This window comes from Danio rerio, chromosome 21 (assembly GCF_049306965.1).
Source record: "Danio rerio strain Tuebingen ecotype United States chromosome 21, GRCz12tu, whole genome shotgun sequence".
Taxonomy (NCBI): domain Eukaryota; kingdom Metazoa; phylum Chordata; class Actinopteri; order Cypriniformes; family Danionidae; genus Danio; species Danio rerio.
The window spans coordinates 48,171,984-48,194,974 of NC_133196.1; the positions used below are offsets into that span (position 1 = coordinate 48,171,984).

A 22,991-nucleotide genomic window follows, 5' to 3' on the forward strand; every position below is an offset into this window, starting at 1 on the left:
TGCTGAAATGTCAATCTTCATCATCTTGTAATGTGCAGTGGGTGTTGAGACTGAGTTAAAAAAGAATGAGAGATTTCAGCTGCTGTCTGAGCTTTCCTTGCCAACTTATACCTTGCTTTCTTCATGTGTTCAATAATTTTTCCCTGTAGGATTTAATTTTATTAGACATAACTTACATTCTAGGCCAATTAGTTAAGTTTTCTTTTCAAAATTGTATTAAATATGTATTTTGTCTGCTCTGTGTGTGTGTGTGTGTGTGTGTGTGTGTGTGTGTTTATATATATGTATATATATACATACAGTTGAAACCAGAAGTTTACATACACTGTATAAAAAGGCACATAACCATTAAAAAAACAGTCAGATGTTATTGTGACTAAACTTTTTCTCTTTTAGTAAGTTAAGATGATCACATTTGTTTCTGTTTAGCTTAATAACAGAATAATGAGAGATATATTGTTTGAGAAATTGTTATAACTTTTCTTGAAAGTCAAGTTTACATACAATAAGATTTTTCTGCCTCTGAAAAAGCTCAGATGATGATGTCAAGGTTTTGGAAGTTTCTGATTGGCTAATTGACAACATTTGAGTTAATGTGAGGCACAACTGTAGAATAGTATTGAAGGAAAACCTCAAACACACTGCTTCCTTGTGTGACAACATGGGAAAATCAACAAGCCAGAATCAGCAACAAAGCCAGATTACAATTGGCTACATTACACTGGGAAAAAGACAATTTTTTGGTCTGATGGAGCTAAGATTGAACTGTTTGGCCATAATGACCAGTGTTACATTTGGAGGACAAAGGGGAAAGCTTACGAGTCTAGAAACACCATCCCAACTGTGAAGTATGGGGGCGGCAGCATCATGCTGTTGGGCTGTTTTGCTGCAGGAGGGACTGGTCCACTTCACAGCATAGATGGCATCATGAAGAAAGAACATTATGTAGAAATACTGAAGCAACATCTCAAGACATCAGCCAGAAAATTAAAACTTGGCCACAAAATGGGTCTTCCAAACAGACCATGATCCTAAGCATACTGCCAAATTAGGTAAAATATGCTTTAAGGACAACACAGAGTGAATGTTTCGGAGTGGCCATCACAAAGCCCTGATCTCAATCCTATAGAAAATTTGTGGGCAGAGTTGAAAAAGCTTGTGCGAGCAAGACAACCTACAAATCTGACTCAGTTACTCCAATTCTGTCAGGAGGAATGGGCCAAAAGTCCTGCAAACTATTGAGAGAAGCTTGTGGAAGGAGACCCAAAACTTTTGACCAAAGTTATACAGTTTAAAAGCAAAGCTAAAAAATACCAAGGAAATGTTTGTAAACTTTTGACTGTCTAGAAATTAATAAAAAAATCTCTAAAAAAATTCTCTCATTCTGGCATTTAGCAAATGTAAATTATTTAGGTAATCCCAACGAACCTAAAATAGTAAAGGTTTAGTATGACTTACATTTTTAAAAGAATGGTTATGTTCCCTTTTTTAGAGTTTATGTAAACATCTGGTTTCAACTATATATATATATATATATGTATGTATATATATATATATATATATATATATATATATATATATATATATATATATATATATATATATATATATATATATATACAGCCTCCATTGTTTATATTGAGATATTTCACTTTAAAGACCAGGAAAATTACTTCTTTTTTGGCATAAACATGCAGGTATTATTAAATATACACTCAGGAGCCTGATTAAAAATGCTCATTTTAGAGGAAAATTTCAGATTGCATTTAGAGGTTTTTGGATGTAAACTCTTCACACATATATTTTATCGCTTTATCAAACTTTTCAAGCTGTTTTTACGTTACAAAACATGCAAGCACACTTGTTTGGACAGTTTTCCAGCAGGAATTCTGTTAAAGGACCGAGAGCTAAACCTTTAGTAATGTTTTGTGATTAGAGTCCATTTCAAACTCATTATTCTAGACAGTGCTATGGCCTTCTCTGGTGTCAATCCTAGTTTGCCCTTTAAATATTATCCAGAGATTATTCTTGTTTCCTCTGCAGCACTTAAAAAAAAAAAAAAAAAAAAACAGAAATAAAGGAAAATGACAAGGTGAAAATCTGCAGAACTGAACGATTTACCATTTGGGGCCTAATGGGTTCCTAAACCAAGCGCTACAGGGAATGAAATGTAACCATTAGTCCACAAATGGCAAACGAAAAGACTTTGGCGTTGTCGTTCTTTACTGTATAAGCCTTTATTTGTAAAAAGTCAGTTGGTTACTTATAACCCTTTTTTTGTACCACATACTGTAACATCTTGTATTAGTAAAAAACACATTTTGCTCAAACACCTAGAAAAGCTGACCGACACCATTACATTAATTGGCACTGACAAAAAGAAAAGAAAGAAAAATATTAAAAAAAAAAAAGGAAAAGAAATGAATAATAAAATACAACCTTTTACTTTACAAATGTTGATTTCATGAAGACAAATAAATCATACCCCCAAACGGATCATCAAAAATCATCACACCTCAATAGTTCAGCAGAATCAAACCAAGAGCTTAATGAGAACGAAACCAGTACAACACAAACAAATTAAAGAGATCGATAACAGAATGCATTTTACTTTCAGGGCAGGATGTAAAGTAGAAATATATTTCCTTTCTATGAGAAAACATCAACAATAAGAGTTAACAATTTAGTCAAAGAATACAACAAATACAGGCAACTAGAAATGAAACAAAACAGTACCGAATAGCGATTGAATTCTCAAATCAGGGATGAAGTGGTTGCCCTAGATATTTGCCCTTTTTTAACTCTTTTTTTTTTTTCTTAACTTCAGGTTAGTACGTCGCTTATGTGTGCTGTGTTTATGTGTTATAACTCGCTATAATCAGTAGCAGTATTCTAGTGTGAAGGAAAACAAAATAAATAAATAAATAAATAAAATTCCAGCACAGCAAAGTCACTGGCTCGTACATTTAAGCAAACTGGGAGAATCTGCTCTGCCAGTCGTGCATTCTCATGGCATGAAACTTGCTGTTTTGTTGGGCGAGATGTAAGCGGGTCTACTCTACTTTAAACTAATGGCTTAATAGGTGCGTCTGTATGTGATACAGCGTATAAAAAAAGTGAGAGAAAATGAAAATGCGCATAACCTTCTTCACATTTGTTTTTAAAAATGGTGATTCCATGAATCGTTTTCTTCGTATAGTTTTCTCCTATTCCGATCATATTTTTAATCTCTGTTTACAAGAGGAAGCGAAAAGCATCCTATCGTTGTACGTGAGGGCGAAACGAATGGCCAGTTTGAGAAAAGAAATTATGAAAATAAACCTTTCCCAAACTTAGGACATGCAAAACAAAACCGGTATCTTTTTATTTTGTTTGTGTGTGTGTGTGTGTGTGTGTGTGTGTGTGTGTGTGAGTATCCTTTTTTTTCAGTTTTTTTTTTTTCAGAGATAGGTTTCGTTTGCAGAAGTTATGCCGGTGCTGCAAAAGCTGTCCATGCCAGTAGCATTGAGGCTAGCTGTTATTACCAACTGCCCTGTTTTGTTCATGCATTAAGAAATATAAGTGAAAGATATCATATTTACAATACAATTCACATGTAATTACACATATACACAAGAGGCAAGAAAAAATTCACATTAAAATCAGTTCAACAGTTTTTGTACTTCCTTTTCTCCTGCTTCATGGGTGGATGTTGCAAAAGACGAAAAACAGTGTACTCGAGTAAAAGCTAGTCGATGATTCGTCGTGTAATGTCGATGGTATGAAAATGTGAGCGTATGGGGTGATTGGTGTGAAGTGCGTAGATAATAATGTCCACCGTTGTCATCAGAACCCAGTTCTGCCGTACCCTCCCGCCAAAAAAGTTGTGCAAAAACAAACAGTTGATTCATCGGAAACTGAAGCAAAGTGCAAGGTAAAATAACAACGCGTCTCCTAACCAAATGACACAGAAGAAATCATACTTGAGTATCACAATAAGTCACATTCTCCAAAAAAGGCCTACAATCCCAACAGAGCGCAAGAGTTTTGCTACCTTTCGCGATTCTAGATCTCTTGCCTGTCCTACATTTCCAGCATCTCCTCGATAACGTCCATCTTAATAGATGGAGTCTGCCGTTTTTGTGTTGCAACAGTGTTTCTGGCTGAGCCACTGGTCTTTAGAGAGTGTGCAAGATTAGCCGTCACAAATATAAACAAAGAGGGGCCCATTTCTTTTCAAGCACAGTTTTAAGGTGGCAAAGAATGACTAGAAACGATGTGCGTGGTCACAAACAAGACACAGTCTTGACCGTCACTAGCTAAAAGAGGTAATTAGCAGCAATTTTGTCCACGCTTTTAAACATAGACTGATTCCCCATCAAGATCGACTGAAGTCACATACACAGCAAAAGACGCAACGAAAAGTTGTATGAATACAGGATAGCTAACCGCGCAGTGATTTCGAAACATCTTTAATAAGAAAGAAAAGCTAACATGGAGTCAACTACCGTCACGCTTTCAACTCAGTGCTGCTACATTTAGTGTTGTGGCCAAATGACCCTTGTAAACTGGCAAATTGGTTTGAACAGTAATACTTCAGATCTTTCCTAGAGCTATGGTGGAACCATAAACTTTCAACTAAAATGTTTAAATGCTGGTATGATTCCTTTCATGCACCAATTCCCCTCAGGTAGTGAGATGTAATGTACTGCATGTGAGAGTGTATGATTACCCTGATAGCTGAGATTGTATTTGTAGAACCAACACAATCTCACCGCAATTCGTAGCTTTTTGATTTAGTGGCTAATTCGTATGAATTCGTACGATCTAATTCGTACAATTTAGTATGATTTGCTCATCACCCAATGACGATTGGGGTTAGGGTGGGGTTAGGTGCCACGCCTCCTTTTTAAAATCGTACATTTTCGTACGACTAAACTCGTATGTATTCGTACGAATTAGCCACTAAACTGACAAAACGTAAAATGCTTACGTTTTGTTGTGAGATCAGGCTGGTAGAACAGCAACTTGTGCCATTACAGATTTATTTTGCTTGATGTTCAATCCATGGTCAATCAGGCCGACTGTCAAGAAATCTGCAGTTGAGGTGTGTGTCAACTCCCCGTTTCCTTGGAAAATCTTATACTGCTACTTGAAATCTAATCAATTACACACAAAAAAAGCTTTCTAAATTGATCATTCATGTCAAATAATTAGATTATTTACTAGCAATGTTTCCACTCGCAAAACTCAGAACCGAATAATATTGATACAGTGCTCAAATAATTTGAAAAGAATTGCCCAGATGTATAATTTTCAGCTTCGAAATGCATTTGCGAAAAGGATAGTCCTTTATTAAATTATCAATAATGTGAAATTGTAACGACTTAAATTATCAACTTGTTATGCTGAGTTCACACCAAATGCGAATTCTTGGAATTTTTGAGAGTAGATTACATAACGCAGTCAATGCAAATGCACAGATAAAGGGAAATAATGTCACAAATAATGTGGAATGCAGAACATTTATGCTGTGAAATTTGCTGTGAAAACGTGAAATTTGCCTTAGACACGTATCCCATGCTAGCTAATTCAAGTGTTCACACTTTGCTGGTGATTGATTAGAAAGCTTGTTTGGCATGCTGTCCTGGGAGAGAGCCCTAAGCTCATAAGATCGTTGAGCCTGGGGGTCCCTCCCGTTTGCAAGGTGAGAGGAGAGTTTGAGCTCAGGTAGATCTGGAGAACTCCCCTTCTGTGGTAGCTAATGAACAGATAGCGATTACTCTTAAGAAAAAGCTACTGACTAGGAGCATTTCTATAGTGCCAATTTGAATTAGTCAGTTAACTTAAGTTGCATGTTTTTGGATAGTGGGAAGAAACCTTGAAACCCAGGGGAAACTTACGTGAGCACGGGGAGAATGTGTAAACTCCGAAGAGAAATGTTGGCTGGCTTGGTAAGGGCTATAACCAGTGACGTTCTTGCTTGAGGCAACAGTCCTAACCACTGGGTCACCATGCCACCCATCTAGGAAAGGAGGAGGAGTAGGGGTGGAAGGGGGGATTCTTCAAAATGAAGATGGCTTATATATGGAACTGAGGGTATTTATAGTGGCTTAAGAATCGTCTGATTGGTGAATCGAAATTGAATAATGCGGGGCCGGCGGCAAGCAATCATAAGCACATGATCCTCTCGAAATTAGTTTAGAAATAAACTTTACAAAAATCTCAAGCGGAAAAGTAGTAAGAGGTGGAAAAACTTCCTGAGAGTAATCTAGTAACAGATGAGTGTTTCACATCTGTAGTAAACTCAGCATTACAACCCCCAAAAATGGTGTCTTCAACCTAATTCATTACAGTTTTCAGTTATAAATTAAGTTAAGAAAATAAATTGTTTTTTTGTTAATTACTTTTACGCTGTAGGATCCAGGTCTGGCTACCGAAAAAAAGCAAAAACAGAATCATTAAAGGTGCAATAGGTGATTGTCCACAGAAACAATTTTTGTTATGCTGGTTAAAAGTCTATTTATTCATTAATTTTCTTTTCAGCCTAGTTCCTTTATTAATCTGGGGTCGCCACAATGGAATGAACCACCAACTTATCCAGCATATGTTTTACGTAACGGATGCCCTTTCAGCTGCAACCCATCTCTGGGAAACATCCATACACACTCATTGACACACTCATACACTACGGACAATTTAGCCTACCAAATTCACCTGTATTGGGGAAACAGGAGCACCTGGAGGAAACCAACGCGAATGCAGGGAGAACATGCAATTTTCGCACAGAAACGCCAACTGACCCAGCCGAGGCTCGAACCAGCAACCTTCTTGCTGTGAGGCGACAGCACAACCTACTGCGCCACTACGTCGCCTAAAAGTCTATTTACTCCCTGATAATAAAGTGATCGAAATGTGTTTATGTTTCTAATGTTCCATATATGGCGAAGGACCAAGGAAAGTTCGTCCAATCAAAATGTTCCATCCGAACATAGCGATAGTCCTACTGTACCTGCTTGTTAAAATATATACTTTCAAACCTCTCTCTGCGCATAAAAAGGCGCATTTATGGACGCGTTTCAGGCAGCGAATAGCAGGCAAACATCAACAACAAACCTTATTTTGTAAAGTTTGGCATTGTAATTACTAACTGTACTATAAAGGTTTTTCTCTGGTGAAAGTTACATGATGTATGGCAGTGAGGTTGTCTAGTGTGCATTCATGTTGAATGGAGATTACATAGGCTAACATTAGCTTTTTCAAAGATCTCCTATTGCACCTTTAACCAGTAAATAGTTGTGCACTTTGCGGTTCTGAAGGTAAGCAGTGGAAACATTGCCAGATACTTAGAAGAGACATTTGAAAACCAATTTGTCACTATATTTTCTTTAGGGGACGTAGAACTGATTACACAATCGTACCCGAATGTCCAACACAATCTCACAGCAATTCGTAACTTTTTGATTTAGTGGCTAATTCGTATGAATTCGTACGATCTAATTCGTACAATTTAGAGCGATTTGCTCATCCCCCAATGACGGTTGGTTTTAGGGGTGGGGTTAGGTGCCACACCTCCTTTTTAAAATCGTACAATTTTATACGACTGAACTTGTACGAATTTTGACGAATTAGCCACTAAACTGACAAAACGTAAAATACTTACGTTTTCTCGTGAGATCAGGCTGGAATGTCCAATGATCAAATTATAATGCTCTATAACCATGTTTAAGGCTTGAATTGAGTTGAAAGAGATTCACTCTCTCGTGAACTTTGTTGCATTGTATTGCTCAGATATAGTTCATGAAAATGCTTAGTGATCTTGTTAAGGCAAATCTTGCAGGGGCAAATGCCCACAAACCAGAATCTTAGCTAAAATCTGTTCTACGTGAAAGCTCACTGTGAATAAAGAGAGTGCTGGTGCTACAAGAACGTGTTGATGGTCAACACAGTGTCCACATCCAGCATGTCTCAGTGGCACAGTATGGCTGCGTTAACATGTTGCTGATGCCTACTTTGTCGAAAAGAGTTCAATCCTTGCCTATTGTGATTGGTCAGTATGCATGGATCAACAGTGGTTTAGGTTACCCTGTACTACGTTAAACTGACCATTGGTGAGACAAACTGCATAGTGCCAGCAAGTCTGTCTATGAAGTAACTGGGGGGTAAACGTACATGCATATAACTGTCACCCCTTGTCCTAACTACTTCTAATTGTCGTTAATTATTCTCATGGATCAAACGCTGAACCTCAGGTTATGGTAATGATATACTGTTTGCAGTTGCTCGGTTATTAGTTACATCAGAGCACCCGTTGACACTGTTCGATAACTGAAAATCAGTCCTGCCAGTGATCAGTGGCTGGCACTCAGATTAATGCTGCCTACTCTTGCCACTTTCTCCAAATGCATATGGACCATTCTTATTTGGAATTCAAGAGATAAAATGCGCAACCTAACTGATCAGGTTCCCTTTAAATACAATTTGGCGGTGGCATGTCATACCTTGCCAAGACTGCACTGGTGAAGATGGATTGATTGTGTAGCGTAAAAGATCTGGTCTACCTATTAAGTTTATATCTAAACATTATAGATTAAATCAGTAACTAACTACTCTGCTTTTAACCTTTCAACGGCAAAGCATTGCAGCATCTTGAATGCCTACTGGGACTTGTAACTAGTCAAGGCACCCCATAACACTCACAATAATTAGGGTTACTCATGAAGAGCACTCGGACCTCCGTCCACGTTTAGTGCAGATTTGCGCATAACTTAACTGCTACACTGTGCATGTCTCACTTTGCACTTGAGAGAACTGGCTCCCTTGCACAGGTGTGTAAAATAACAAATAACAAAACAAATGGAAATCCCCCTTCCTACATCTGTCGTCATCTGCTGACAATTAACACTGGACCTCGGAAGTACTTTGAGGTAAATCCTGTCCCTTCGGTTATCCCTGATTCGGTTGTTTTCTTCATGGAATGAGTGATCCCTGTTGGAGATTTGGTGGTTGGTTCACACTTTTGCAAGTGTCAGAGGTCTGGTAGGGGTTCGAGAGCCTAGTCACTCCGCTGAGCTCTGAGGTCTAAGGCCTGCTCAGATCATCATCCCCAGGGGACTCAAACTAGTCCAGAGCTCTCGAGTTCCCCCAAACACCACCGGACGGACCTCCTCGCATTTAAATGTCTCCTTGCCCAGTTGTTCAGCAACTCGGTTCTCATGCACATTCTCGAGAACTGATTCAACAAGCATCTGTTGGGTTGCGACTACTCAGCCAAGCTATACTGAGCATTGAGACATCTAGCGACTACCAGAATGAATATGCATGCAGATGAATTGATATATGGATTTGAGCGAGAGTGTGTGGTCACCTGGAGGTCACCTCAGTGAAGCCGAGGTAAATTATAATGAGGCGAAGCCTCTTGAACAAAGGTGAATCAGAGGCAAATGTTAAAAAGAAAAATGGATTATAGGCCTTTTTGGTTGTCACTTCAGTTCATGGCTTTTATCGTACATGTCGTTTTGCCCCGAAAAGACTCAGAAGCTTTTTTTTGTTGTTGTTTTCTTTTCCTGATTATGCTGATGTCATTCATCTTTGAGATTCAATCCCAAGATGCAGAACGTCAGAGCTGTGGGTGGGTCTGCAGTGCTTAAAGTGAAAGGTCAAAGATCAAGGGTCATTCGGCCCTCTTTCACTGATTGATGAACTGAGGACACATCCTTCAGGTTTCAGACAGGCACATTTTAGAGAAACGAAAAAAGATCAGCATATATCATTCTCGGGATGGATCACTACAATGACTCAATATATACATATTCAGATCACACTATGGTCAGAGTGGTCGACTTAAACATGTAACAGATCAAAAAGAAACATGGTCACATCCCCTCGAATACACAGCAATCTTTTCTTCCCTTATTTTGTACAGTTTTCACATAGTTGATGGACTAACTTCAAATCCGAGGTCTAAAGAAACGTTACAGCTCACTAAGGGGTCCTCTCCAATCTGAACAACATAAAGCTTCACAAGATGTTCATGAATACTGCGTCAATAGAACAGATGAATATGCACTAGGAACAAGAGTAAAGAAAGAACAACAATACTACCTGACCATGTCAATAAGGCTACCCAATGAATGAATGAATCAATGGATTCTTCTTTGTCCCCCCGTTTTCTTAAATTCCCGATGAATGAAGCGTACCAGTGGCTTGTTATCTATTAATGAACTACCTCTAGAACATGTTTAAGTGACGCCCTCCAGAAATACGATTATATCTTTAGCCCACAATCGAAAGAAAAGAGAATCTGCCAAAAGGGAAGAGAGAAAATGAAACGTACTGACTCTGGGCAGGGTGCATTGGTTAAAACTCAAGATGGCCGTCCAGTGTAAACCATTGACCAGAGCTGAGGTCCGATAAAGAGAACGCTTTGTCACTTGCAAAATCAAGGAATGACACGTAATTCCAAAAGAGGTTGCTGTACAGTGTAGAAACGGACAATTCCGTGAGTCTCTTCCATTGGTCTGGGGGAAAGCGAGGGATTGGGTTTAGGGTCCTGCTCTGCTCACGCCCCAAAATGCACAAGCCACATCTGATTTCATGAGCTGCGGTTGAGATTACAGTATCAGTAAAAAGCAGATGAGACGTTCAGACGTGTCCTTTTTCTCTTGTGATCTTTTCTTTTAGCAAAAATATCATGCAGTTCTTTAGTTCCGCACCCTCGAACGGGGGACTGGTGCTTGCTATTTGTCATGTGTTTCAGAAGGAAAAGAAATTCAAATACTTGAAATGTTTCTCTTGTATTATTCTTAAACATTCAAGTCATTCTATATAATATTTGTTGTTTTTTTTCGTTTTTTACATCAGAAAAGTCCTTTAGATTTTACACACGCATGTGTGTGTATATAGAAATATAATATATAGAAATATGCATATACATATGTATCAACTTTTCATATATGTGTACACATATTTACCAATTGTATCAAAGCCAATTTAATGTGCTCTCAAAATATGGCCCATGTTTCCTAAGGGAACGCGTATCAATTCACATAATACAACCAATAGATAAGGTTGAAGAATCCAAAAGTGATAGGAAAAATGATCCGGGACCACTTGTCAATGGTGCTAACATCCGTCAAGTTGGGAATTTTGAGCTTCAGCTTGGACGAGCGCCTCCTTAGCCGGCAGTTGGCACGACTGCGCATGGCACTGCGGTCCAACGAGTGGTGGCTGAACCCATCCCTTGAACCCATGGGCTTGCGGAACTGCACTCCGGAGCTGTCAAAGGACATGACGGAGTTCCGTGAGTCACTGACGCTGCTGCCCACGTCGGACGGCATCACCTCATTGTTCATCTCCAGTGTGGTGAGAAGAATGTTTCCGTAAGCGTCCACCTTGGGGATAAAACCAAAACAGAGAGAGACACGGGGGGTCATGAGGGGTCTGGCGGTCATAAACAGCCACAAACAGCAACCTTTCATGCAGATGCAATGACGACGGGATGCCACAGTTGTAACAAACGTTAACTTCACAAGACTTCATTCAGAATGCGATGGCTGACACACACACAGTAACTAATGAGCATATTTGGTAACACTTTACATGGAGGGGGTGTTCATAAGACTGTCATGAAACCTTTATAATCATGTAAGGGCACATCATGAATGTAAATGATAATTATTCATGCTTATGACAACTCAATAAGGGTCATTAGCTCAGTTATATGCAAAGGTGAGATCGTCGGGGATGTATTTGTCATGATGACTTGACATTATCAAGACTTGTCATAAACCTGGCATAAACATGATTGTTAAGAGGCTATTGTAATTGACTCATGAATCATAAAACAGCATCTTTAATATTTGTCTTGACCTTAACTAAAGTAAAACAACCTGAACTTTTCATTTAAAATGTCATTAATTAAATATTTATAACAGTTTTAAAGTTTTTTAAGAGTATTGACACTTTTAATAAAAAATAACCAACCCAGGCTCATTGTGGAAACGTAGTCCTGCGGACGTTTCTGGAGACCGCGGAATACGTCCCGGCGGGTACTTACGGCTGCAGTTTTTGTTTTCGCGAATTCGCGAGAGGCCGCTGTTGCGCGCTATTTCACACCTCAGACGCCTCTCGGGAGCGCGGTTCGCGCCCACGCTGTTCTCGCGTGAACCCGTCGGAGGCCGCTGTCCGACTGACCGGATGATTGACTGCGGGACCGGCCAATCGGCCGACTCGCCCTCCTCCTTCCCTGAACCCAACCAATTTTACCGATCGACCCGCCCGCCCGCTCGCTTCCCTAAACCCGAGCAACAGTTTACAAAAGACGTCCAAAAAATAAAAGCCCTGATTTTTAAATTTTTTTTATTCTACCGCGTTTTCGGATTTCGCCGCGTTCTCACCCTGTTACGAAACTCATTCACTTAATTTTTGGGATTCTGTTTTCGTCTTACCTGATTGCTGGAACTGCTCTTGCCAGGACTCGAAACCAGTCGCCGTGGTCTCTGCATCTCGAGCCTGCCGACGTACACGCTGAGCTGATTTGACAAACGGGTTGCAGCGGGGAAGCCCTCCACAAGGAGGTAAGGCAAGCGCGAAAGGGAACAGCGTCACACCGCCCCGCAGCGTTCGCTTGAAAAAAATAAACACAGTCGTACGTACCCCCCGGGACGTATTCCGCTGTCTCCAGAAACGTCCGCGGGACTACGTTTTCAGAATGAGCTTGGGTTGAAAATAACGGCTAATAATGACAGATTTATGACTAGTTTTGATAATTTAATCTCAAACATTGTCATATTTACTTCACAAATGGCATAACAGTGCTAATGACATCATTCATAAGCATGCATAAAATCTTGACATTCATGTCATGTTAATAAGGTTGACAGTCTTATGAACACCCCTTCAAGTGAAGTGTTACCCAACATGTTATCAAGCTCTCAGTCTAAGTCTCCACTCCTTTAGATTTCTAAATGCAAGTACCCCGACTTTTCTTTGTTCCTCGAGATACAGATTTCTTCGCTGTGTGTATGACCTGAGGGTGTTGCTTTGAAACGGCGCTGAAATGGAGTCCTTGCGATGTGAAAGAAAAAAAAAAATGAAGAGAACATTAAAACGCCCATATATAAACTCTGACAATCAAGCAACAACTTTCGAAGAATACAAGAGTGCATAAACACCAGGGTGAACAAGAAAGAACGGGCATAAAAGACAGACACAAATGCTTTAATTCAATCAAACTCTCGTTACTCTGTTTTACCATCCGAGTTTGGTCCACACAGTTGTCAAGTATGAAAATGGCTGACACTTTTTTTTTTTAGGTGGAAGAAGTGAATCGTACATTACTGCGCTTGGATTGAAGAGAAGCCTGCGGCAAAAAAGCAGACTACATTCTAATAAGATAATGACAATGTAATTTGTAACATTCCCAGCAAGAGGAACCCCTCTAAATAATGAAATGCAGCTTCAATCAAATGAAATACGTCAGTGATTAAGTAAAGTGATGGTTAATGGGCTATTGAATGTTCGTTTTTAGCAGTGATGTGAAGCGATTCATTCAGGCAAAAGTTGTTCTGTTTACAGACTTAGCGAATTCAAATTAATTTGGACATGCATGAACATTGTCGATGCTTATTAAATTCAATTCAATGCAATTTTAATTAGCACAAGAGTCGACTGTTATAAACGGTTTACGAGAGATCCTGCGTACCTGTTCCCTCAGACGCTTCTCTTCGTAGCGGGGACGCTCGTTGTTGGCTTTGTTTAGCCTTTCGTTGATCTTTTTCTGCTGCTGCGGTCCCCGTCCAAAGAACACGTAGTTTACAAAGGCATATTCGAGCAGGGCCAGGAAAACAAAGACGAAGCAGCCCATGAGGTAGACATCGATGGCTTTCACATAGGGGATCTTTGGGAGGGTCTCCCTCAGGTGGGTGTTGATGGTTGTCATTGTGAGCACCGTAGTTACACCTGCGGAAAAAAAAATCAGGCTAATTATTTGAACCATTGAAAATGTCACATGACTTGGTAGACTTTAAGAGATGTTGTGCAAAGACCCTTAAAAAACATCTTATTAATTCAAGAGTTCAGACATCAGACAGCTGATGATCGATTATAAAGCTTGTTAGGCATGCTGTCCCAGGAGAAAGCACTGAGCTCATAAGATCCTCAAGCCCGGGGCTCCCTCCTGTTTGCAAGGCGAGAGGGGAGTTTGAGCTCAGCTAGATCTAGAGAACTCCCCTGCTGTAGTGGCTAATGAACAGATAGTGATCGCTCTTAAGAGATAACTACTTATTAGGAGCATGTCTATGGTGCCGATTTGGATTAGTCAATTAACTTAAGTCGCATGTTTTTAGACAGGAAACTGGGGAACCCGGGGGAAACCCACATAACCATGGGGAGAACGTGTAAACTCCGTACAGAAACATCGACTGGCTTGGTAAGGGCTAGAACCAGTGACGTTCTTGCTGTGAGGCAACAGTGCTAACCACTGGGTCACCATGGCACCAGTCTAAGAAAGGAGGAGGAGTAGGGGTGGAAGGGGGGATTCTTCAAAATGAAGATGGCTGTTATATGGAACTGAGGGTATTTATAGTGGCTTAGGAATCATCTGATTGGTCAATCACAAATTGGATAATGCAGGACAAGCTGCAAGCAATCATAATCACGTGATTCACTTATTTAATTCATTATTTTTCCTCCAGCTTAGTTCCTTATTTATCAGGGGTCGCCACAGTGGAATGAACCCAAACTATGCCAGCATAGTTTTTACACAGCGGATGCCCTTCCAGACGCAACCCAGTACTGGAAAATGCTGTATGCATGCACATATAAATCGTACGCAAACAGACGCATAAACAATATGCGTGTCCAGTTCGCTTTATTCGCTCATCGGATTCACTTCAGTAGATGTGGATTTGCATCATGGGCAGGGTTTCTGTCTGCCTGGTGACTCTAGCTTTGATGCTAAAAGGCTAACATGGTTTTTATTGAGAACTATGTATCAAAGCTGTGCTTTATGAAAGCTGAAAAACAACATAGATTCCTTCGGTGCCATGTCTGAGTTTACTAGATCCTGATTTCTGAGGTGAACCCAGCTCATTGTCTCCTCCTGAAACCATACCTGGATGATGGAGGCTATCAGGGGGGCTTCGGACTGAGCTGAGTCCAGTGTCATAACCAGTTGTCTGGTGTCGGCAAGAGGATTTCCCTACACGACACCAACAATAGACACTACTTATAATCACTCTCCTATAAGAGAAAGATCCTGATTGGTTAATGTGATGCAAAAGTCAACTGAAGGTCAGATTTTCCGACTAGAGCGATATACGCAAAACGCTCAACTCAGGTGCCGCAGGATGTCTTTTGCTTCTTTGCGTTGACTTACCATGTAAGGGTGCTTTCACACTAGCACTATTGGTCCGCACCTGAGTTCGTTTGACGTCATAGTATGGTACGTTTAGCTAGTGTGAACGTGTCTTCTGAACTCGGGTGTGCACCTGTGAACCGTACCCGAGTCCGCCTGAAAGAGGTGGTCTGGGGTATGGTTCATGCAAACTCTGGTACGGTTCACTTCTGATGTGAATGCAATGGTACCAAATAACGGAAGTGCACTGTCAACTGTACAACAAACTATCGTTTTCATAACATTCGTTCATGTTTGTGTTTGTGTGTGTGTGTGTGTGTGTGTGTATCACGTTTCGTACCTCGGTGACACGTGCAGGACTGAGCCAGGGCAAACACAGTGATACACTGTGATGTCTGCTTGTCTTCTCCAAAAACAGCTTCTGCAGACGCTGTGTGATGTTCTGAATGTTTCTAAAATTTTTGCGGCAGATGGACGCGAGTTGCTTTCTGGATGTCCAAAACCAAAAGCTTCAGTTAAAGCAGAATGACCGCGATGTGCGGATGTCTTTCCATTTCGGCGCTTGCTTTAGTGACCGTCACCTAGCAACGGCCGCAAACAAAACAGCAGCTCGATGACGCAAGCGTACCAGGGCTCAGAAGGAAAAAAGACAAGTGTGAACACAAACCAACCGAGGAGGTGGCACGGGGAGACAATCGAACTTGGGTACGGTCCAGGCAAATGAACCAAGTGTGAAAGCACCCTAAATCACTCGCGATTGGCACTTGATCCACGTCTGGTGTGAACGCAACCATACATAGTAAATTGAAAAGCGTGCAATAAAATCATTTGGCAGTTCTAGCCGTTTTTTCATTACAGTTTGAAATAAATGCGCTACTTTCAAACAATAGTAGTAACCACTGTAACGTAGTTCCAGGAGGCTTCAATCCTCTGTATGACCTTGAGGATGCTAATGTTACCCTAATCAGGGAACTGATGATCATTCTACTTGCAAATATGCTCAAAAATATTTGCAAAGAGGTAGCTAACGCATGTTACTACAAGCTATTAGATATGCCCGTGCCGTTTAGATGCACAATCATTATCTCTCTCGAGTGCACACTCTTTCTAACCTGATTGAACATTGTATAACTGACACCAATTTGGTCAAATACTGCACTGCAAAGAGTGTTGCTAGTTTTAATATGCATATACCAGTGTTTCCCAACCCTGTTCCTGCAGGCACACCGACTGTGCATATTTTGGATGTCTCTCTTATCTGACCCGTTCGTTTCAGGTTTTGGAGTCTCTTGTTTTGTTCTGATGAGTTGATTCAGGTGTGTTTGATTAGAAGGATGTTGAAATGTGTACTGTTGGCGTGCCTTCGGGAACAGGGTTGGGAAACACTGGTCTACACCATGGCAAATGACCTAGGAATAAGTGAAATAATCAATAACCTTCTCTGGGTTAAAGAATTTTGTTACACAGCTGTCTGGAATACTGGATTGTGATTGGTCAATCACAACATTCCAAGGTATGTTATTCCCAGATAGCAACCACTAAAATTAATAACACCAGCTCATCCTGGTACTTCGAATCATCTTGACTGTCAGCGAATATGGTCACATTCACAGACACATGCTTTTTTTTTTGACTGTTTGGCGCCATCTTGTGGTTTAATAAAATGTAGGTTAGTGTATGCTCCATTTAGCCATTTTTGTTTCTGTCAGTCTTTAATGAAATAACTAAACTATTACAGTGTTTTCTATCTATCTACGTTTTCTGGCCAGTGTCAGTTTAATAAATGGAGTAAAGTACATCCAGGCGGTTGTTTTTTTTTTTCTAAGAACAAAACCAACAATAAGCCTGCCTGGTTTTATTCTGCGATAACAACCACCTAGATATACTTTTTCCCTTACTTAAATGCAGTTCACAGAGAAAAAAGTTTGTTTTGTGTGTGTGTGTGTCAAGGAATGCTTAGAGCTGTTATGCATAGTCCTGTACCTGTGAATAATAAATGTGTACATCCAGAGAGGTATTTGTCAGCTAAAAAAAACTGTCAGTGAGATGAACAGGAATGCTTACGGACAGATTTTTCCAAGCATATTAGATATTGTTGATCTGCATATTCATAAAGTTACTCTATCCATCATGTTTCAGTTTTTGTACCTGCATCCGTCACATAATGATACCTAATGCAATCAAGTCATTTCAAACTGCTGACATTTATTATGTAGCATTGGCTCGCCCATGAATATTTATTTCTTTATCAAATATTTCCCAAATGATGTTTAACAGATTCAGGATTTTTTTTCACAGTATTTCCGAGATCTTTTTTTCCTCTGGAGAAAGTCTTATTTGTTTTATTTCAGCTAGAATATTTAACCTACTGCACGGCGTAACCATATGGTAACAAGATACTCATGTTCATTTCCCTGCCACTGTTTCTTTAAGACCAACATGTACATTTTTTATTGGAAAGAGGAGACCTTAGAGTAGCCAATGATGTGCTTTGGTCAAGTCACATGACATCCAGTGTTTTTCTATAGCACAGTTTCTGACAGACTGGTGCTTATTGTGAGTAGCTGGTGAATGCAAATGTAAACGTCAATAAAACAAAGGATCAAATTATGTCAGATCCACAAAAAAAAAAAACCTGAAACATCACCTCCAGTAAGTTATGATGAAATATTCACAACTCAACATTTTTTTTTAATCAAATTAGTTTTTTGTAAATCGATCAAATGTGTGTGTGTGTTACCAAATGGCAACACTGTGCAATAACGGAACATGCAATATTGCAATGGGTTAGCCAGCTAGCAAGGTCAGCTGTGAACTTTTAAGTTGTAACAATAACAACATGAATGGTAGGAGTTTAATGTTGATAATTCATGTGTTAATGGCATTTGCATTATGGATAAAATCTACTTTTAATGGCAATACTACTATTGAATAGATATCAATACAGGGACCAGTGTATTAGCGAGCACCACCATGTTCTATGCCAATTTAAAGAAGAAAAGGACAGAACTGGCTCTTCCTGCAGATGAAAGTAAGGGTGAGATGGGTTTTAGTGACGATAACATTGTGCACCCACAGTCCTGCTGCTTTCAAGAGCTTAATATAAAAAAATAAAATACACTTATTCGTTCCCACTTTATATTAAGTGGCCTTAACTAATATGTACTTAGAAATTACTGTAATCAGAAATTGTGGAAAAACTAAAGGGGGGCTAATAATTCAGGGGGGCTAATAATTCTGACTTCAACTGTATATAACTGTTTAAGAGACACATCAATGGTCATGAAAAAGGGCAGTTCTTTAATCATGGTTGACAAGAAGAGTATTTGGAGCAAAAGATATTCAGTGTGTATTCTGCACGCACACACAGACACACACACGCAAGTGCTCGAAATCACAGTGGGATTTGCTTCCTGTAAAAAAAAGATGGTATGATTTTTGAACAAAACACTAAAGGTTACCCAGGGCCACCCGAGCCGCAGAGGCATCGTAGTTAATCCAGAAGGAGACCCAGGACAAGATTGTGATCAGGATGGAGGGCATGTAAGTCTGCAGGATAAAGTAGCCGATGTTTCTCTTGATGCGGAAACTCAACGACAGCCGAGGGTATGAACCTGGGGAGACACAAGTAGCCAAAGAGAGAGAGAGAGAGATGTCAACATGCAAGTGAAAACACAAAAGAGCAAGCGCAGGAAAAATAGATCTACAATTTGCAATTGTCATAGTCTGCACTTTGACAACAGATAGTCATTTTCCCATTTGTTCAGACGGAGCGTTTAATTTCCCCAAAGCAATGGATTCCTTCCCAGGGACTAGTTCCATTCCAATTAAACATGGCAGAAAGTCGCAAACATGGCAGATTTTTCTGAAAGCCCCTTCTCAGCAGGCAGCGTCTACATCCCTCTGAGAATTGTCACAAAAGCCCGCAGTGTCTTTTTTTTCCCCATTTAGACTCTAGATACAGGGTATTTAAGACGAAAAAAAAATATGTAACTGAAAAATAAGTTCAGTTAATGTGTAAAATCTGGTGTGCAAATTAATAAAACTGTAAGTGGCGCATTTTCCTTTCCACGACTGTCCTCCTGCACTTATGCCAGTTTGAAAGCTCCGCTGCTAAATGTCAGGTGTGGTATGATTTAATACACTCATTCACAGAATTGATTATTGAAATTCTTGTCATGGCTATTTACTGATGTTAAAGGGCCATGAAACGCCCTCGTTTCAGCAGGGTGTTTTCACACCTCTATTTTGGAAAAAGTCAGAAAAGTGGGCGTGTCCAGCTCTGTTTAGGGGGGAGTGTCGGAGGAAGAAAAGAGGCTTGGTGTGGGAGTGTCTATTTGGGCGCGCGCGAGTTTCAGTCAAAACACACAACCAAAGCGGACAAGGTGACTGTGTTTACATGGACATCTGTAGTCGAATTATTTGCTAAATGATTAAATGGTGGACTTTAATTGCAGTTTGGCTCTTTCATTCAGGGAATTCATTCATGTCCCTCGCGACAAACGAGATATTTGATTCGAGGAACTGCTCTAAGCGTGTATTTTTCATGCAATGTTTGATACCGCACGGCGAATGAGAGAAAAAAAAACCTCAGCATTTCCCAGAAACTTACTGTAGATGCACACGGCAGAAAGCCGCGTGTGTTATTCCGGTCAAAAAATCCTACACAAGGTTATAGTTTGGTTGTAGTGCTAACTTGTTTACACTCGGTGCAATAGTTTTTTCGATACGAATAAAATACGAACTGAATAAACAAAGAGCGCTGGTCACTCACTTACCAAATCTGTAGAGACAGGACAATCACCAGCAACTAGAGCCGCGTCTTTATTAAGAGGAGACTACAAGCGAATCCAGATCTCAGCGTTTGCAGATGAGAACAGCTCTCAGGTAAACAATAATCCTCCTTAGACACGTAAGTTATTGTTGTCGAGCGTCGCGTACACTGTTAATCCACACGTGACTCCAGCTGAGCTCTCACAGAGAGAAAATGAAAACAAAACTTAACGGCAGCAAACTATAAAAGCAACACTTCACGCTTGTTTTGCCAACACAACGTGCCGTCTTTGTCGTCTAAACACTGTGACAGTAATGAATATTAATGAAGTTGCACAATAGAGCGCGCTGATTGGTTTGAACCAAGCCTTACTCATACATTAATGCAACACACTGTAAGACGTAATAAGACACACTCTGGCACAGACGTCCAGTCTGCACGCTGGAATACACGCTATTATGTCATGACCGTGACGCAGCCTCAAAAATTTGGTTCAAACTGGAAGTACGAATTTGCTTGAAATAACGCAAAAACAACCAATTTACACTTTTTAGTGAAATATAGGTGTCCTAATAGTGTTTTTAGCAGTGTGGGACACATATACGACTGTCAACAGCTCAACACATGTGTTTTGGTGTTTCGTGACCCTTTAAAGAATAATTCGCAGTTGATTTCAGCAGTCACAGTTGTCAAATTAGTTTTGCTTGTATGCTTTCTATAGTCATTGACTTGCTTCATATAAATCAAAGCTAATAATCCAACTATGTCTTTGTTTGTTGTGAATAAACACCCTCTAGTGGTGAAAATGACATGTTGTTTTAAATACTGTCCCTTTTAGTATTTGAATTGACCATACCTGTGGTAAACCTCACTTCCCTGGACACAAGACGTAGCTCCACAATGGAAAATTGAGGCAGTTCCAGTTTGTCCACACCGGTTACGGCATTATCCCCTCCTTGCCAGAAGAACACAATATCATCTGTGGTGTACCCATCTGCAATGAAACAGAATAATGAATGTTTACACGGTGTACGCCGGGTGCTCCGGTTTACCCCACAGTCCAAACACATGCTCTATAGGGGAATCAATGAACTAAATTGTCCGTAATGTGTGTGTGTGTGTGTGTGTGAGAGAATGAGTGTGTTTGGGTGTTTCCCAATGTTGGGTTGTGGCTGGAAGGGCATCCACTGTGTAAAACATATGCTGGATAAGTTGGCGGTTCATTCTGCTGTGGAGACCCTGGATTAATAAAGGAACTAAACCGAAATGAGAATGAATGAATGAATGAAAGATGCACAATTTAAGCATGACTCTTTCTGTGCTGATACCTACTCTCTAAAGAAGTTCTGGTTTGTTGCAACCCATATGTTGGGTTACAATAACCCAGCATTTTCATAATGTAATGGTTATAAGAATGATTTTCAAACAAAGGAATTAGTTCTTATGGCTCAGCCCGTGGACAGTTTGATTAGTCACTAAATGGCATATACTTTAAAATGTTCTGAAAGTTAAATAATGTTGAAACAAGCAAATCTGAGAAGTGTCCACGCCTCAGCAGGTCAGCCCTGACCCATTGATCCACACAAAGCGATAAACAACAATAAGAATACAACAATGCGCATGGTGTAATCATTCCGAACACGCACCCGGTTATTTTGCGATGTACCCGTGACGGACAGGGCACCACTGAGCGATCGATAGAGCAGGGCACCTCATTGATAAAGCGGCAAACACATTCAATCTTACCCACATCTGTCAATTGTGCCACGAGCCCTGGGTGTCAGAGGCCTGGAGGAGCATTTATCACTCCTGACAGCACAGACAGAGCGGCCTGCACTGCAGATGTGGCCGATTGCTCTAAATGGCCTTAATGATCACGTTTGCTTACAGTAGGTGTGTGTGTGTGTGTGTGTGTGTGTGTGTGTGTGTGTGTGTGTGTGTGGATTGTGAGAGAGATAAGAAGCAGGAGTGAAAATGATGAGCCGGACCAGTGCAAAAACTGCTGTGGTCCGGTTTGATGTGTTCACAATGGGGGACGGGCCACTGTTGATTAGGTTTACACATAGTACAGCCAACCCAACAATGAACAATTCCTCTGACTTAATAAATAGATGCATTGTGGTAATCAACGCTTAGTGTCAATCTATCAAGATGAAGTGAAAAATGTTTGTTGCTAGGAAGACAATTGATTAGCCCTTCTAATTATTAGCCCCCATGTATATCCCCCCACAGCGGAATGAACCGCCAACTTATCCAGCATATGTTTTACACAGCAGATGCCCTTCCAGCTGCAATCCATTGCTGGGAAACACCCATTCACACTCATATACCTATATATCGCATGTTTGTGGGGGAAACCAGAGCACCCGGAAACCCACGCCAACACGGGGAGAACATGCAAACTCCACACAAAAATGCCAACTGACCCAGCTGGGGCTCGAACCAGCGACCTTCTTGCTGTGAGGCGACTGTGGTACCACTGCACCACTGTGTTGCCCGTCAAAAATTATTGTTTTCTTCATAAATGTAAAAACCACTGCCTTCATGCCTTCTTCATCTGGGGGGGAGGGGGGTGCTTTTTATTATTATTATCCGTTTTATTTATTATATGCATATTTATATTGGTTTTCATGAAAATTAGGTTAGATTTGTGGGGTTTTGGAGACAACTGCATCCCCATATGGGGCGTAAGAACAGGACGTGTATTTGGATATAACTCCGTTTTCTGACCACACTTTGTTTTTATTGCTCATTTATTACTTTGCTGGAGATCAGAACTGAATTTAGAAGTAGTTTTGAAACAAATCGTTGTGCTTAACAAACTAAATTAAATATGTGGGCTAATGGATGTGTTCAGTGGAGTGAGTTTCCACCGTCTAC

General features: G+C 40.3%; 2 protein-coding genes across 5 annotated transcripts in view; one reads left to right on the forward strand and one right to left on the reverse strand.

Moving 5' to 3' along the window:
* The window catches only part of gpr34l (G protein-coupled receptor 34 like), a 219,521-nt gene that overhangs the window by 34,031 nt on the left and 162,499 nt on the right, over window positions 1-22,991 (forward strand). The window lies entirely within an intron of this gene.
* The window catches only part of gabrb4 (gamma-aminobutyric acid type A receptor subunit beta4), a 110,294-nt gene continuing 90,692 nt past the window's right edge, over window positions 3,390-22,991 (reverse strand). The window contains exons 6-10 of one of the 3 annotated variants that reach the window (XM_005173874.6): window positions 20,968-21,105; window positions 18,799-18,951; window positions 13,685-13,941; window positions 12,958-13,047; window positions 3,390-11,372 (exon numbers count right to left, since the gene is read on the reverse strand). In XM_005173874.6, the coding sequence (XP_005173931.1) occupies window positions 11,019-11,372; window positions 12,958-13,047; window positions 13,685-13,941; window positions 18,799-18,951; window positions 20,968-21,105 (992 nt within the window). In that variant the 3' untranslated portion in view covers window positions 3,390-11,018. Of the gene's footprint in view, window positions 11,373-12,957; window positions 13,048-13,684; window positions 14,123-14,171; window positions 16,585-18,798; window positions 18,952-20,967; window positions 21,106-22,991 lie in introns of those variants that run through there. The other 2 variants (XM_017353011.4, XM_073935536.1) reach the window with 2 other exon arrangements.